Here is a 15,285-nt window from a genome sequence, read left to right as displayed (position 1 = left end):
CTAGTTCAGCACCTTGCTTATGTGACGAAGGCTGATGAAGACGTCAGAAACGATTTAAATTATTAAAAAATTATAGAAATTATAAAAAAATTATAAAAAAAAACTAATTAAAAATATAAAAGATTATAATTTTTTCTATAAATTTGTAATCATGTTCTTTCACTTTACAGTACATTTTAATATTTTCGAATACTTTCAACTAATCCTTTATTATTATCCGAAATTAAAAATAAAGTTATCTTTTATTATTTTATAAAATAAAAAATACTAATATTTTAATACGAATTGCTTGAGCTATTCAATTAGGATGGAGATACACTTGAGCAGTTATTGTTCATTGTAGGTAGTTACAATTCATTTAAGGAGATTGAGTTGCCTATTACCTAGGTGCTCTAACATGTTGCGCCGGTGATTAGTTTTTTAGGTTTTGCGTTTAGCAAATGTATGTCGTTTGTGCTTTTGGATTTGTTGTATTGGGCTGGTCAGACCTTGTAGGGTTGTAGGCATGAGCTAATGTTTTTTCATTAGCCTCAAACAAATTTGAATTGGAAAGATGCAACTAATGTTGAATTAGGTTAGAGAATAAAATGGAAATTGGTACTTTCAAAATTTCATTTTGCACTATAAATTTATGAAAAGTGTAGAATGAGATTTTTGAAATGCTAATACAGTTTCCAATAAAATAAGCATTTAATTATTTTTAAGGGTGAACTGCCAATTTAGTCTCTGAATTATCATCTAAGTGAAAATTAGGTCTTTAAACTATTTTTCAGAAAAATCATTCCTTAAACTATAAAAATCTGCCAGTTACATCCGTAATATTAGATTCAAAGCTACTATATTCAATTTTCCGTCAATTTAAGTCATATTAGTTGCATGTGATACACATTGGAGGGTAGATTGGTAATTTTTCAAAAAGAAATAGTGTATGAAGTTAACTTTGGATGGTAAATTAAACATTAGATTCGTAACCTATATAAAATGTTAAAGGCTTATAGGCAAAAAAAAATGACGGTATTACACTCTAAAGTATGTCAAGTGACTTAAATTGACGAAAAATTGCTTTGAATATAATAATAGGGATGAAATTAGCAATTTTTATGAATTTAGGGACTAATTTTACCGAAAAAATAATTTAGGGACCTAATTTTAACTGAGGTGATAATTCAAGAACTAAATTAGCACTTCACCCTATTTTTAATTCTATTATTTTGTCCTTATATTTTGATTTATATATGCGATTAATGCAATTGAAATAGACTTTATATATAATTTTGTGAACAAAAATATTCAGCTGGCAGTTTGGCCATTATTTCAAAAATCTCTATCCACGACTGAGAAATCGTTCTATGGTGTTCTTGGTCAATAGTACCCCTTTTCACCCCTCTCCACGACAATTCATGGTTTCGCCACTGAATGCATATATATATATATATACACACGTACTATGTGTATATATGTATATATATAACTACACTTTTGGATTTGGAGGAGGAAGCAGCCATTTGGAACCCTGAATATATCCAAGGCTAATGAAAGGCTTGACTTGTTGGTCTGTCAGTTCTTTGCTCAAATTTCTCTTATTATATGTACTTGAACCTGGATCCATGCACTTGTACTCTCCGTAGGACACAGTGCTGCAATTTCAAATTATATTATTAACTCTCGAAACTAATTATATGACAATGCTTAATCTTGTACTAATTAACATAATTTGCTTACTTGTCACGTTCGGGGTGGTTATCATTGCTCCAACCGGCAGGGTTAACCACCTCAGTCATGCTGGTGTAAGCATACACCACCTGGGGTCTGACTCTCCAAGCCCTGCCCAAATATGTGCCACTGCCTATCCCAGTTACGTTGCAATGAACAAATGAGTATCCAGTGTCCTCCGAAGCTGAGTCCCTTGCTTGTGCTGTTATCACTGTTATTCCAGTATCTCCCAGCACATGCAACTCAGTGTTCTGCACCCATCAATTATATGTTATATTATTAGTCACCAACCATCAAGAGTTCAAAACCAATATGACTTGTATAGACAAACAAAAAGATTAACTATATATATCTTCTTGTTAATCCACCCAAATTATGTTTTGAGAGGGGGAAGGGGAACAATCATGGAATGATCCACTGTTTATATGGTGAGATTCACACAACCCACTTCACTAATGTCGTTCTTATATATGACCTAAATTCATGTATAATTTCTTTTACGAAGAAAAAGATAATTGTATGAGTCAACCATATTTAGCTTTTTTTTTCTCACAACATGTACGTAAAATACACCGTTAATGTGAGACTCGTCCATGTAAGGTTAAAATCGCCGGCTTTATTTGGGAATTATAATGTTAGATAGGGATGCATTACCAAATAGAGAGACTTTCCACTTCCCCAAATGAAATCCACAGTGCCTTCAATGTAGCAGTCCTTGAACAAATGATTGCCCCTGTCATCACAAAGGGTGTCCTGAAATCCAACCAGCTTGCAATTGTACAAGGCTGAATTGTTGCCCGACACCCTCAATGCCACTGCCTGCGCTCCCACTCTTTTCCCATCTGGCCTTGGCGAAGAGTTCTACACAAACCAATCCACCAAGAGAACGTTAATGAAAAATAATTGTATGATGATAATATCACATGATATGACATAGTTAGTACTTACTTTAATAAGAAGGTTAGTGGCAATAAAGTAGTCAAATTCTGCAATCACTGTAGCACTGTTTACAGTTCCATACTTTTGGGCCGTGCCAGCAAATGTCAAATTTGACATTTTTGTTGGAGAACCATATAATGTGACAAATGGTTTATTTTGTGGAATCGTAATTTTTTCGTTGTACTCTCCTCTGCCAATGTGCACAATGACACGTTTGGTGTTCCCGGCCGGAATGCTATTAATAGCGTCAGTAACGGTCTTAAAGTCTCCTTTTCCATCTTGCATGACCTTGATGACTGTTTGACCAGCCTCGGCCGTCGCAACGGCAGGGTCAAGCGTGCTCTGCCGTTCTGTGTATGGCTTCACATTGTTATTGAACCATGTGTTGATTTGGGAATGGTCGGATGGTATCGGTGTATTGTCGTCCGCTGTGGCAGCGGTGGCGGTGAGGAGAATTGTCATAATTAGGTGCTTTGTGGTAAAGTGCATGATTAGAGGGGTTATTAATCCAAAATATGTGAGACTTGGAGAACTTTTCGGATAGTATGGATGTCGTTTATGTTTGGGATTTCATATCCACCCTTTGTGTTAACTAAACAAAAAAAAACCACTATCTATGGAAGATACAGCTTAATTTGAGAAAGAACATGGATAATTATGGTTTTATGATTGATATATTTATCGCAACACTCTTAAAACTCGAACGACATCTAATATCTCTTTTAAAATTCTTTTTTCTCACACTTAATTCTCTACAAGTATACTTCATCTCTCACTATTTCTCATTCTGTCAAAGGAACGTTAGAATAGTTTGCGACGCTATATATGTCGTTTATATTATAGAAGATTAAAATTAATTAGTTAAGATAAATACTATTGTCACTCCAAAAATCTAATCATGCACTCTTTATAAGAGTATGTTTCTTTCTAAATAAAAAAAGTTTAGAGTGCACAATTAAATCTTTAGTGCTAGTGGTGGTGTGCTGAAATGGAGGGATGGAGGAAAGTGGTGGGTCTTTAATTAAGAAAGCCCCATCGACATTAATAATTTTTGGAAAACCAGTGGGAGGTTTTGGACTCCTGCCACCGGCTGATAGAGCGGGAAACAACCAAGTTAGGGCCTTCATACTTACCATTCCACAGAAGCTCATTCCTTGCCCTCCAAATAAACCATAGGAGCATAAGGAAGCACTCGAAATCACAATTGGACGAGCTACTTGAGGTGAAGGAGACCCAATCCATACGGACACGTCAATCTGGTGCCTATCCCATATCCAATGCAGTATTGGTTACGCGTATCAAATTAACACAATAATTATTAGATTAAACAGAAAAAGATGTTTTAAAAAAAAAATTATTTTGAAAAAACACTCTCTATCCATACAAAAACTGGAGAGTTCAAGAGAGCAATATTTGTGATTCATATATTAGGCGTATTGTTGGGATATATTAACTGTTGTATATTTTAAAATCCAAAACAATATTATTGTGAAGATAAATACAAAACACATGAGTCGCCTAAAATTTATCAAACACAAGGTATATAATCCTACTTAAATTATGTTTTTTTTTTTTTAACAAACAATATTATATACACTAAAAAAGAGGGATGAGCTTTGCCTCACAACAGACTAACAATACTGTGGTTCGGCGAGAATCGAACCTAAAATCTTTCACTTACAAGTAAAGAGGAAAATCACAAGACCGTAGTGTTAAGTAGCTTAAACTAGGTTTTATTAGAAGTCAATCAAAACTAGCTAGCCCAATGTCACATTGAAATCTTTCCAGGAACCCTCACAGTTCACATGGTTAGTCCATTTCAAACTCGATGTCTGGTTCGAATTCGATAAGATCTCGAACTTCTTCCAATCATGAATCACCGCCGTCAGATCAGCCACCTTGGCGCTTATAGTTCGGCAGCAATTGGCATGAATCGTCGTGACAGCTTTGAAGTCCTTGCTGACTTCACAGAAGCCACTGAAATAAAGTGTGTCTAAAAATTTCACACTGAGGCCTAATTCTCTGAAAACACCTTCATGCATCATGCTGTCTAAAACATCCTGCTCTTTCACTCCGGTGGAGTTATTCTTCCTGTCGTACCACCTTTCAAATAACGAAATTGTTCGGTTGTTGGATCTGACCATGTAAAAGCCTGTGTTGATGGGGTTGGATTCAGACCATTGATCCCCATTGAACTTATCAGCACTGATTTGAAGATCCATGCTCTCATTGAAGCTATTTAGCCTTGGAAATGGATCCCTTAGCCACATCACATCTATGTCCTGGAATTGGAAATTGGATATATATATTTAAGCTAATTATAAGTCCAATTTAGAACTATAAACACAAAAATAAGGTATCATTTAAATTAAAACATAATACTAATTGAATTTTTACAAGGATATGACATGTTATGATGTCAGACAATTCTCAATATGATGATGATCAAATTAATTATGTTGAGAAAGCTTACCGTGAATACGAAACTGTAGCCCCGCTTGAGCAAATCTTTGAGGAAGAGAGTTCTCCTCCACATCATCTTAATAAATTCCTGTGACATGTAGAGTTTCTCAGCCTCAAAATTGGCGTGATCATCTGCTTCGAGTTTGTAGCAGTGAAGGTGGAGAAACCTACAACGTTCGAAAGATGTTTGGTCGACCGCAACAAGAAGTAGGTGAGAAATCAAGCCTCTTGTGTCTTCTCCAAGCCAGAAACCATCTAAAAACAAATCAAGCATTGGCTTATCTCCTTCTACATAGGCCTTATTTACAATTGCAATTATCACAGTCTTGTTTGCCATGGAAACCTCGGATAAAGCTGATTCAAGCGCATCTGTATAATTTCTTGTGTTGCTCTTCAAATTTAATATGAACAGATTAATCACCACAAAATTATAGATTAAGCAAAATAAAAACAAAAAAACAAAAGTAGGAAAAGATGGTTGATATTACCTGGGTAGAGGGATTACAGTATTGGCTAGACTGGAAGACAAACAGTGGTATCGATCCATATGAGGTCTGGTTGAATATAAAAACCAGTACCAAACCAGCAAAGAGAAGGCATAATATTGTAGCATGTCTACTTTCCATGTCTCAGAACCTTCGACTAGCTAATTAAGGTGTGATTAGGGGCTTCTTGTATTATATGATGGCTTAATTTCTAAACAGTATCACGGAATATTGTAGTCTTTCATCCTTAAAACTGAAGAATTTCACGAAACCACCGAGTCACGCATTTTGCGACTCACAATAATTAGGAATGATATTAGGGGGATACACTGTTTGTTTTAAATTCTGAATACGATAACCTCTAAATTTGAAAACGGTTTAGCTAGCTATTACATGAATATATATATCAACACAAAAAAGATAAAAAGAAGGGCATTACCTATCATTTTTGTATTTCTTTTCTCTCTTCTTGTGCGCAATTGGAATGTGCTCGATGAAGTACCTTATTTGACAAGCCTTAATAGTATTCTACATTACTCCACAGTATCCTACATCCACATTCGAAAAGCCTCTACAAATAATACTAAGGGGTTTTTGAACTTTAATCCTTCAAGAAGTTAAAATTTAATAAAAATCTGGTGTTAGATTGGATATTCATTTTAGTCCCTTAATGTGTACTTAATTCAAATTTATATTATAATTTTGTTTTGATATTTAATAGATATCCTATTTAATGTCATTACATTAAATTTTAACTTTATTATTATACACATTTTAATTCACTAATTTTGTTTAACTTCCTCTAATTAGTGTTTCTAAACGTCCGTATCATAATATATTTTAGTAACTTAGTGTACCGAAATATCCGTACCTAAATATATTGTAGTAAATTAGTGGCACATAAGAAAATATGCAAAAATATAAGTGTACCAAAAATTCCGTACCTAACTGTATGATATAAAACTAGTTACCTAAATGTCCCTACCTAAACATATTATACTAACCCAGTATACTGAAATAGTCGTACCTAAATATTTTGTAATGAATTAGTGGTACATAAGAAAATATGCAAAAACATAAGTGTACCGAAAAATCTTTATGAAAATATTTTCTTTTATAAGATACTCAGCATAATGAGAATTAAAATTTATAATATTTTCATAAAATTTAATTTACGAACACCATAAAATTATAAATAAAAAAGAGAGACATTGAATACATATGCAAGCATTTAATAGAGTCTAAGGACTAAAATCAACTTTTAATCTTGTATAAGACATTTTTCTAAATTTCATCTTATTTAGGGATTAAAATCTAGTTTTCTATAATACGAATAGTTGTCGACATATGTTGGCATAAGCTTTCATCTTATGTTGACAGGAATTGGCAGGAGCTTACTAGGTGTTCGACGAAATGGTCCGATAAAGTTTTTTAGGTTGATATTATGACACCGTAATGATCATTTTTAAATCTCAAATGTTGAAATTAATTGTTATATTGTTGATATTTGAATATTTAATCACTGTATCGGCAATATTTTATATTTAATCAAAACTTAATTTCTAATCATTTTAACTAACCAATATTCCATAAATCTTTCCGCCGGCAATTAGTGTACGCAAGACTATGATCTGTTCAATTGCTGTATTCATGTGGAAGAGAAAATGTGCGAGATGACTTCTTGTTCCTCTCTTAGTCGAGAAGTCAGCAACGCGGAAAAAGGAATTTATTAGTCGCGCATTCAGCAATGTGGAAAAAGGAAATTAGTAATGTCACATGCGGTAGAAAAAAATTGACGGGTAATAGGCTCCAAATTAAAATTGACGCGTCGCATACGGCTTCACATGGGCATGATGTGGATTGGACCTCTTGATGCTCAATTAATTAAAAGTCTGGTGCTATTTACAGAACTCTTTTTACCGTTCATATATTCTTTTTATTTAAAGCATAGGATCAAATGAATTAAAAAAAAAAAAAAGCTGATAGAAATTACATGGAATGAAAAAGAGTGTATGGATGACATCACTCATTTAAAATTGAGTATATAAAGTTAAAGGCCATTACAAAGTTTTAAAATCCAATTCATAAATAGTAGAGAAAAAATATTTATCAAACATAGGTAAAATAATAAACTAACCAAATTAAAATAGAAACAAAAAATCTATGTTTCTAACTCCTAGAGTCCTAAACTATTACCACACGGGGAAGAAATATGAAGAATAGAAAAGTAAAAACAAAATTATATAACTAGGAACATAGCATAGCCAACCATAAAATGAGATAGTTCATATCAATATTCATCTCCACGTTTATATATAAAATCATTACTTGATAAATCTGGTATGATCTAATGACATTGAGTCTATACTTTATTGGAGGAGCTAATGAATTCAAGGGAATACAAAACAAAAATTGTTACTTAAAAATACAACAATCATATTTATAATTAACTGGCTTAGTGACAAACAATATTATCCTTAGTGGGTTTATCAGTATTACATAAATAATTTTAAAACAAAGTTATTTAGAAATTAAAATAGTTTTATTATTATTATTATTATTATTATTATTATTCTAAACGTTTTCATTTTCCCCAAAACCGAAAAAAGAGATCGAGTATTTCAACAAACAAAAAATAAAAATAAAAATTATTTTCCCCCTTGATTGCCACTTCCAGATCCAAATGTACGTTGAAATCGCCGTCGATACAGAAACCGGAACTGCACATTGCTTCCAGGTCCAGACAGATCAAGGGAGAGACTGAGTAATTACTATGCCTAAAGATCAGAGAGGTGTAATTAGATCACGTTCTGAACCGGCTTTGAACCCTAATCGACTCAGAGACAAATCTTTGGCTCCTTCTACGTCACTTGCTGCCAATCCCCATGATACTGATACATTCTATGATCAGGGTAAGTTTCAGTTCCACAAACATTATTCAACGTTCATGCATGCATGCATAATCCCACATTAAACGTTCATCGTCGAATGGTTAACGAAAGTTTACATGTCATGGCATTTTTGTTTTCGATCATGGGAAGGGAAATTTGGACTCAGAGAACTTCCAACATTAATTGTGGAAGAGAAATACAACCATATCAACATGTCGCGGCATTTGCTTTCATGAATTTGCGTTAGTATCATTTGAATGGATCGAGTAGTTCATGTTAGAGTTTCTAAATTTGGTTTAAGCTATATATGTTTGGCGTTAGTATCATTTGTCTTTTTCCATCCATGTATAAAATCCATGTACAATAAGAACAAAGCCTTATCCCACTAAGTCTTAGAACGCCACTACCTATGTGTTTGGCGATACTTTTTATTGAGTGAATCGGAATGAACAATTAGGAACAAACTTCTTCCAAACACCACGATAGCTAGCCGTGGCTACTGAGTGAAAAAAGCCATGGTTTGGTGACCCATGCCATGAAACCGTGGCTGCTGCCGCTTTATGTAGTAGTATCTCTAGCTCATTTTTGTTCAACAATTTTGGTTCTAATTTAATTCCATAACTCCAGGTTGCATTCTTTCTGATGTGTTTACAATTAATCTTTCGAATGTATGTTTTCCCCACAACAATTGTGCAGCGGAATCAGCTGATACAAGTTGCAAAGATTCAGATGTTAGATGCTATGGTGATGAAGATGCATCTTGGATATCATGGTTCTGCAATCAGAAAGGGAATGAATTCTTCTGCGAAGTCGACGATGATTACACCCTCGATGATTTCAACCGTTCAGGTTTAAGAAACCAAGTACCATTCTATGATTATGCACTGGATTTAATGTTGGACATTGAGTCTTCCAATGGTAAGAATCAGACAAGTCCATCAGCCAAAATTGCTTTGATGAAGATTTCAGCTTTCATTGCAATACGAAGTTATTAAATTCTTATGTAAATTCCAATGGGATCAACAGATGGCTTAACTGATGAGGAACAGAACAATCTGATCGAATCCACGACGGAGATGCTCTACGGTTTAATTCATGCCAGATACATAGTAACTAACAAGGGATTGTCTGCAATGGTAAGGTGTTTACAATGTACATATTAATATTGCTTTATTTTCTTTCAAAATAATAGATGTCACACCCCGAAACTCCGGTCGCGTTTCGAACTGTGGCATTATATTTGAGGCTTCCTAATTTAACAGTGTGCAATTCAGTTGGAGAAGTACAGGAACTATGATTTTGGCAGATGTCCAAGAGTGAACTGCAATAAACAACGTTGTCTGCCTGTTGATGAGTCAGACATCCCAAGTTTAAGCACTCTAAAAATCTATTGTCCCAAGTGTGAAGACATTTATTCCCCACAATCCAGACACCCACACACGTACGCATCCTTCTTCTCTCCCTCACCTTCTCGACCTTTCCTCGTCCGTACACCATAGCACCCATACACCTAACCATCATTAACTCGCACGGATCGAGCTTTTGAAGACCACCTTCGTGTTCCTTGCAAGCAAGCTTAGGAACCTAACCGTACCCTTAGTTCGAAGAACGGATTAATAGAACTCGAGAAACCATAACCTCTGACGAGGTGAAGTTTGCTCCGTCACGATCCTGACGTGATTTCAAGATTTTAAGGCTTAGTAAGGAACCCACTCAACTTTTCTAACATCTTGGAACAATTCTGGAGTGGTTTGGATGTCGGAATTGTCGAGTTCTTGAAGTTCCAGTTTTGGTCGGTTTTTTCAAGGATAATTCTGACTGTTTTCCGTTAGATTTTGGACTTCTAATAGGTATGGTTGTGTTCTACTCTTCAAGACCTTCAAATCCATGTAAGTTTCATGGATTTGGTTGAGAATTGAAGAGGATATTAAACTTTGAAATTTTTCCAGAAACTGGCGAGTACATATAGTGGCCGGCAGCGGATTTCAGTGAGTCACTGGAGAAGAAGAGGAATATTCCGTCAACTTTGACGGAATATACTGACGGTGTCAGGTAACTCCGTTAGGATTTAATAGAATATTCTACTATTTTAACGGAATATTCCCTAACGCCGTTAGGGATTCCATCAATGTGCCAGGCACGTGCCTACGTGTGGCCGGCACATGTGACGTCCAAAAATTATTCTAAAAATATAGGGGTGTTCGTGTTGTCGAGCAGATCATTTTGGTATATTCAAACACCCCATTTAAGCAACGGATGAGAAGTTATTCCCCGGGTTTATGTATGTGCTTTAAAATTAACGAAAAATTAGTTATTTCGTATATAGGTGAAACGTACCCCGAGGACGAGCGTGGGCAAGCGAGATTAGGGGGGCTACGATCCTGCTACTTATCAGTGAGTGGGCATTTGCTTTCTATATATATATACACATCGTGGTTTCCAGAACATTTTTAAAATGATTTATGCTTTAAGTGCCATGTCGAAAATGAGTTACATTTTAAATATTGCATTATTATAAATCGTGAATTATATTGTTTGATGATGTGGAGGCTTAGGTAAGCTTCATGTGAGTATATTGTGATGGTATTGGTTGCATTACACATTGTTATGCATAGATGCATTTAGAGCTCATCATTGCTGCACCTCGGTGTTAGTGTTCCCGCCTGAGGTTGAGGCACAGTCCTTCACGTGATGTTCACCTCCCGCACTACACGCTCACCTTAGATCTAAGTTTGGTGCCAGCCCTGTCGTACAGACCACAATAGGTGGTTCCAACTCGTAGGTGACTCGCGATTATTCACACAGCCTTCACGTGATCGTAGCACTTGAACATACATATTTACACCCAACCTTGTCGTACAGACCATAATAGGTGGTTCCAACTCGTGTGTTAGCATATACTGATGAGCTATGGGTCCAGTCGTACAGGTCACATTAGGTGACTCCGACTGGCATGCTACTTTATATTGATTTCACCTAGCTTACATCTTTTAGTGCGAAAATGTTATGACATGGCATACTTCGTTTTTTTTTTCAGGCCCTATGCATTGGTATTTGTATGTATATATGTAGTATTATTTTCTGGAAACTATACGAGTTTTACAGTGAGGGGTTATTATGTTCAGAAAAGATAAATGTGTTTTCAAACATTTTGTTTTTGCCCACTCACCCTTCTGTATTGCGCCCCTCTAGGTCCTAGGTAGCTATACATCTTGGTGGCTCACAAGGACTTCTCGGCGGTTCTGATGATCTACTAAATAAGCGTAGGAATCTTCTCCTTGTTTTGTATAATTAGCACTTAGTTGTTTCACTGCACTGTGGATTGCCTCTCTGAATACTTGTATTTGGTACTTGATCACTTTCACGGACTTATTTATTATCACTAGTTAAATTAGCTTAGGTTGGTTTTTATTTATTCACATTTACCTATTACCATCATCACTTCTGTTGCGCACTTGGCTACGTCACCCTCACATGACGACCAGCACGTCTAGACTTCGGTCGAGGTGTGTCATTTATGATCATAACCGTTCATGTTATAAATTACTCTATAACGATCACCTCCGCAAAAAATAATTAAAACTAAGATCGTTTAGTAATCTAATTGTATAAAAACAAAAGAACGAAATTGGTAAAAACATTACGAATTGTTTATATATTTGCTACAATAGATCGACTAAAAGATCTTACTGTTATTTTATTTTTTGTAGAGATGATCTTTACAACGTGATTCATAATATGAAGGGTTCTGATCAGAAGCACAAATCTCTATGATTCGAACTAGAAGAGTTTTGAGTAAGAGTTCCTACTCATTCTTAAGTAGCCAAGCATTGTACTTAATAAAATAGAAAATTTCGAACCCTAATAAAATGGAAAATTCCACGGCAATCACTAAATACATATCCACATTGTCTTTTGTCTTAACATATCACTTTTACGTGCAATATATATTAAGGCTCTAAAATGCGCTAAGCGCTAGCTGGACAGGAGTACAAGCTTAGCGCTTAGGGAGACCAATGGGGGCCTAGGATATTTTTTTTCAATTTTTACTAAATTTAATATATAACATATAAATAAATGACTTATACTTAAAAAATATACATAATTGTATTCTAATATATTAAATTGCAAAATAAATTGATATATAAATTATAAAGTACTAGAGCATATTGAAAACATTGGGAACAAACATATAATGAGTGTTCATTCAAGTATCCAACAAGTTTCTTAAAACTTAAAGTAAAATTCAAAATGAAAGTTATCTTTTTTTTTTTTTATGTGAGAGTCGCGATCTAAGTTGGTACCTAAGTAAGTCTAGACATCCTTTATTACTTTTTAAATGTCTGAGAATTAATCGTGGCACCTAACGCCTAAGCAAGCCCTTAAGAACAATAGAATTTGATAATTTCGCGGCGTTTGATAATTTCGTTTTTTAGTTTTTTGAAAACTGAAATCTTGTATGGTAACTATCTTCAATTTTCAAAAAAAAAAAAAAAAAAAAATTGAAAACTAAAAACCACTTCCTTGAGTTTTTACTTTTGGTTTTCAGTTTTCATTTTTCTAGAAAACTGAAAGTAGCTACTAAATAAGAATTCTGTTTTTAAAAAATAAAAAAAAATTAAAACCTAAAACAAAATAATTATGAAACGACTTTTATAAGTAATACATTCCGTCCCACTCTCTATTACATAAACATGGGTACGTTACATGCCTTCATAATTTAAATTGCATGTAAATTAATTCATCATTTAGCTAGCAAGAAAGCTAGCTAATAAAAAGGGACGTTTTATTCTTTAAGATTACTTGTTCTTGTGGGATTGACGCTCATGGCGGGGTGGTGATGCCTGCAAATGAAAACAAAGGAGAAAGATTTATTAAGCACATAAAATAATTAATGTAGTTTAAATTAATTATCTAATATGGATCAGATAGAGATTAGATGTGGAGAGAACTCACTCCCACACTTAAAGTTGCGAGGGACACTTCTTCCACAACCTTCAATCTGCTTAATTGTACGTCCAACGGGGATCAAATTGGCCACCTTGGGGGTGACATAAGGGCAGACACACTCAACATGAGCAGCCCTAACAATTTGGCAGCAGAGCGCAGAAGGATTGCGTCCTGGAGCTATAGCGCTCCTGCATTCATCACGGAGACGGCCCACCTCCTGCTTACACTGGCTCGGCGACGTGTCCGCCTTTGCCATCGGAGCCACCTCCCAAACACCACACCATAACAAGCATATGATCACGGCCAATGAGCCTGCTGCCCTCATGATTTACCCTGATATTTTTCCTTTATTGTTTGAGTTCCTTCTTTGTTGCTCTTGTGCATTTTAGCAGTGGAGACTACCCCTTTTTATAGATGGGGTCATAAAGAGTTCTTTCAATTATCCAATAAGTTGCTTACAACTTATTGAAAAAATAAAATGTAAAATGGAAGTTATCTATTTCCTGCTTATGTAAAAGTTGCGATCTAGACAGGCTAAGTAGGTGCCTAGGTAAGTCTAGGCACCCTTTATTATTTTTTAAACGTCAAAGAATTAATCGTGGCAGTGGCCATTCACCTCTCACCTAGGCTGTCCTTGGCAGGAATTGACAAGTGCCTACTAGGTGTTCGACGAAATTGCCCAATAAAACTTTTTGGGTTGATATTATGACACCGTAATGATCGTTTTTAAATCTCAAATGTTAAAATTAATTGTTATATTGTCGATATTTGAATATTTAATCATTGTATCGGCGATATTTTATATTAATCAAAACTTAATTTCGAATCATTTTAGCTAACCATTATTCCATAAATCTTTTGGCCGGCAATGAGTGTACTGTGTACGCAAGACTATGATCTGTTCAATTGTTGTATTCATGTGGAAGAGAAAATGTGCGAGATGACTTCTTGTTCCTCTCTTAGTCGCACATTCAGCAATGTGGAAAAAGGAAATTATTAATGTAACATGCTGTAGAAAAAAATGACAGGTAATAAGCTCCAAATTAAAATTGACGCGTCGTACACAAAATTGACGTGCAATGCGCTAAAGCATTGAAGGCTTTGAACACTATATATGTTTGTGAATATTTAATCACTGTAAGTCGATATTTTAGCTAGCTAGTTTTCCAAAAATCTTTCGGCCGGCTGCTAGTAATGGCACAAGTCAATGAGAACTTAATGGAGTGTATTGAATTGTTGTATTAGATGACTTGATGTTCCTTTTTTAGTGGTGGAGAAATTCTTCAGTGGTTTAGAACATGGTCTAGTATACTAAATCGTGTCATTGACGCACTGAAAAATCTTTTTCAATCGGACATCATTACTTAGGTAAATCAGAAAATATAGGAGAAAAAACAAGCAATGTGGAAAAAGAGAATTAGTAATGTGACGTGTTGTAGACAAAATTAATGGGTCATAGACTCCATATTAAAATTGACTCGTTGTAGACAAAATTGACGTTTAATGGGCTAAAAAATTGAAGGCTTTTTAATATTCACATGGGTTCTTCCAGAGAGTCAAACTGGTGAGACTTGACTTGCCATTGACTTCGGATGGCCACCCTAAAGAAATTATTTATTAAAAAATGGCTTAAATGTCAATTTAGTTTCTATATTTTCAATTTGATCAAATTGATCATTGGGTTTATATTCATTAATCAATTCAAGACGTTAAAATTGACATGTGCCAAGTATGTGAGAAGACAAAAACATGATTTCACGTACATCAACTAAACATATACGATGTTTATCTTTAGAAATTGACGCTTTAATCAATTCACTTGTATACTATGCGATTTAGGTCAT

At 34.8% G+C, this 15,285-nt stretch overlaps 4 protein-coding genes across 4 annotated transcripts; 1 reads left to right on the top strand and 3 right to left on the bottom strand.

Moving 5' to 3' along the window:
* Nucleotides 1–1,090: 1,090 nt before the first annotated feature.
* Nucleotides 1,091–3,141, bottom strand: LOC103953817 (putative pectinesterase 63). Its single transcript, XM_009365617.3, has 4 exons — nt 2,662–3,141; nt 2,368–2,574; nt 1,723–1,964; nt 1,091–1,637 (listed from the first exon to the last, which is right to left on the bottom strand). The coding sequence occupies exons 1-4, from the start codon at nt 3,139–3,141 to the stop codon at nt 1,472–1,474; spliced, it is 1,095 nt and encodes a 364-aa protein (XP_009363892.2). The 3' UTR covers nt 1,091–1,471.
* A 1,131-nt stretch (nt 3,142–4,272) lies between these two features.
* Nucleotides 4,273–5,942, bottom strand: LOC103953816 (uncharacterized protein At1g28695-like). Its single transcript, XM_009365616.3, has 3 exons — nt 5,604–5,942; nt 5,126–5,506; nt 4,273–4,934 (listed from the first exon to the last, which is right to left on the bottom strand). Exons 1-3 carry the CDS (start codon nt 5,739–5,741, stop codon nt 4,410–4,412), a joined length of 1,044 nt encoding a protein of 347 aa, XP_009363891.1. The 5' UTR covers nt 5,742–5,942; the 3' UTR covers nt 4,273–4,409.
* A 2,431-nt stretch (nt 5,943–8,373) lies between these two features.
* On the top strand, nt 8,374–9,990 carry LOC103953815 (casein kinase II subunit beta-2-like). The gene is made up of 4 exons (XM_048564901.1): nt 8,374–8,512; nt 9,188–9,409; nt 9,518–9,627; nt 9,766–9,990. The coding sequence occupies exons 1-4, from the start codon at nt 8,374–8,376 to the stop codon at nt 9,988–9,990; spliced, it is 696 nt and encodes a 231-aa protein (XP_048420858.1).
* A 3,140-nt stretch (nt 9,991–13,130) lies between these two features.
* Nucleotides 13,131–13,808, bottom strand: LOC103953702. The gene is made up of 2 exons (XM_009365478.3): nt 13,448–13,808; nt 13,131–13,335 (listed from the first exon to the last, which is right to left on the bottom strand). The coding sequence occupies exons 1-2, from the start codon at nt 13,764–13,766 to the stop codon at nt 13,316–13,318; spliced, it is 339 nt and encodes a 112-aa protein (XP_009363753.1). The 5' UTR covers nt 13,767–13,808; the 3' UTR covers nt 13,131–13,315.
* Between the last annotated feature and the right edge of the window lie 1,477 nt (nt 13,809–15,285).

Source organism: the organism of the source record quoted next, unplaced genomic scaffold, assembly GCF_019419815.1.
Source record: "Pyrus x bretschneideri cultivar Hongxiangsu unplaced genomic scaffold, Pyrus_bretschneideri_v1 Contig4, whole genome shotgun sequence".
Lineage (NCBI taxonomy): Eukaryota > Viridiplantae > Streptophyta > Magnoliopsida > Rosales > Rosaceae > Pyrus > Pyrus x bretschneideri.
This window is presented reverse-complemented; position numbering and strand designations above follow the sequence as displayed.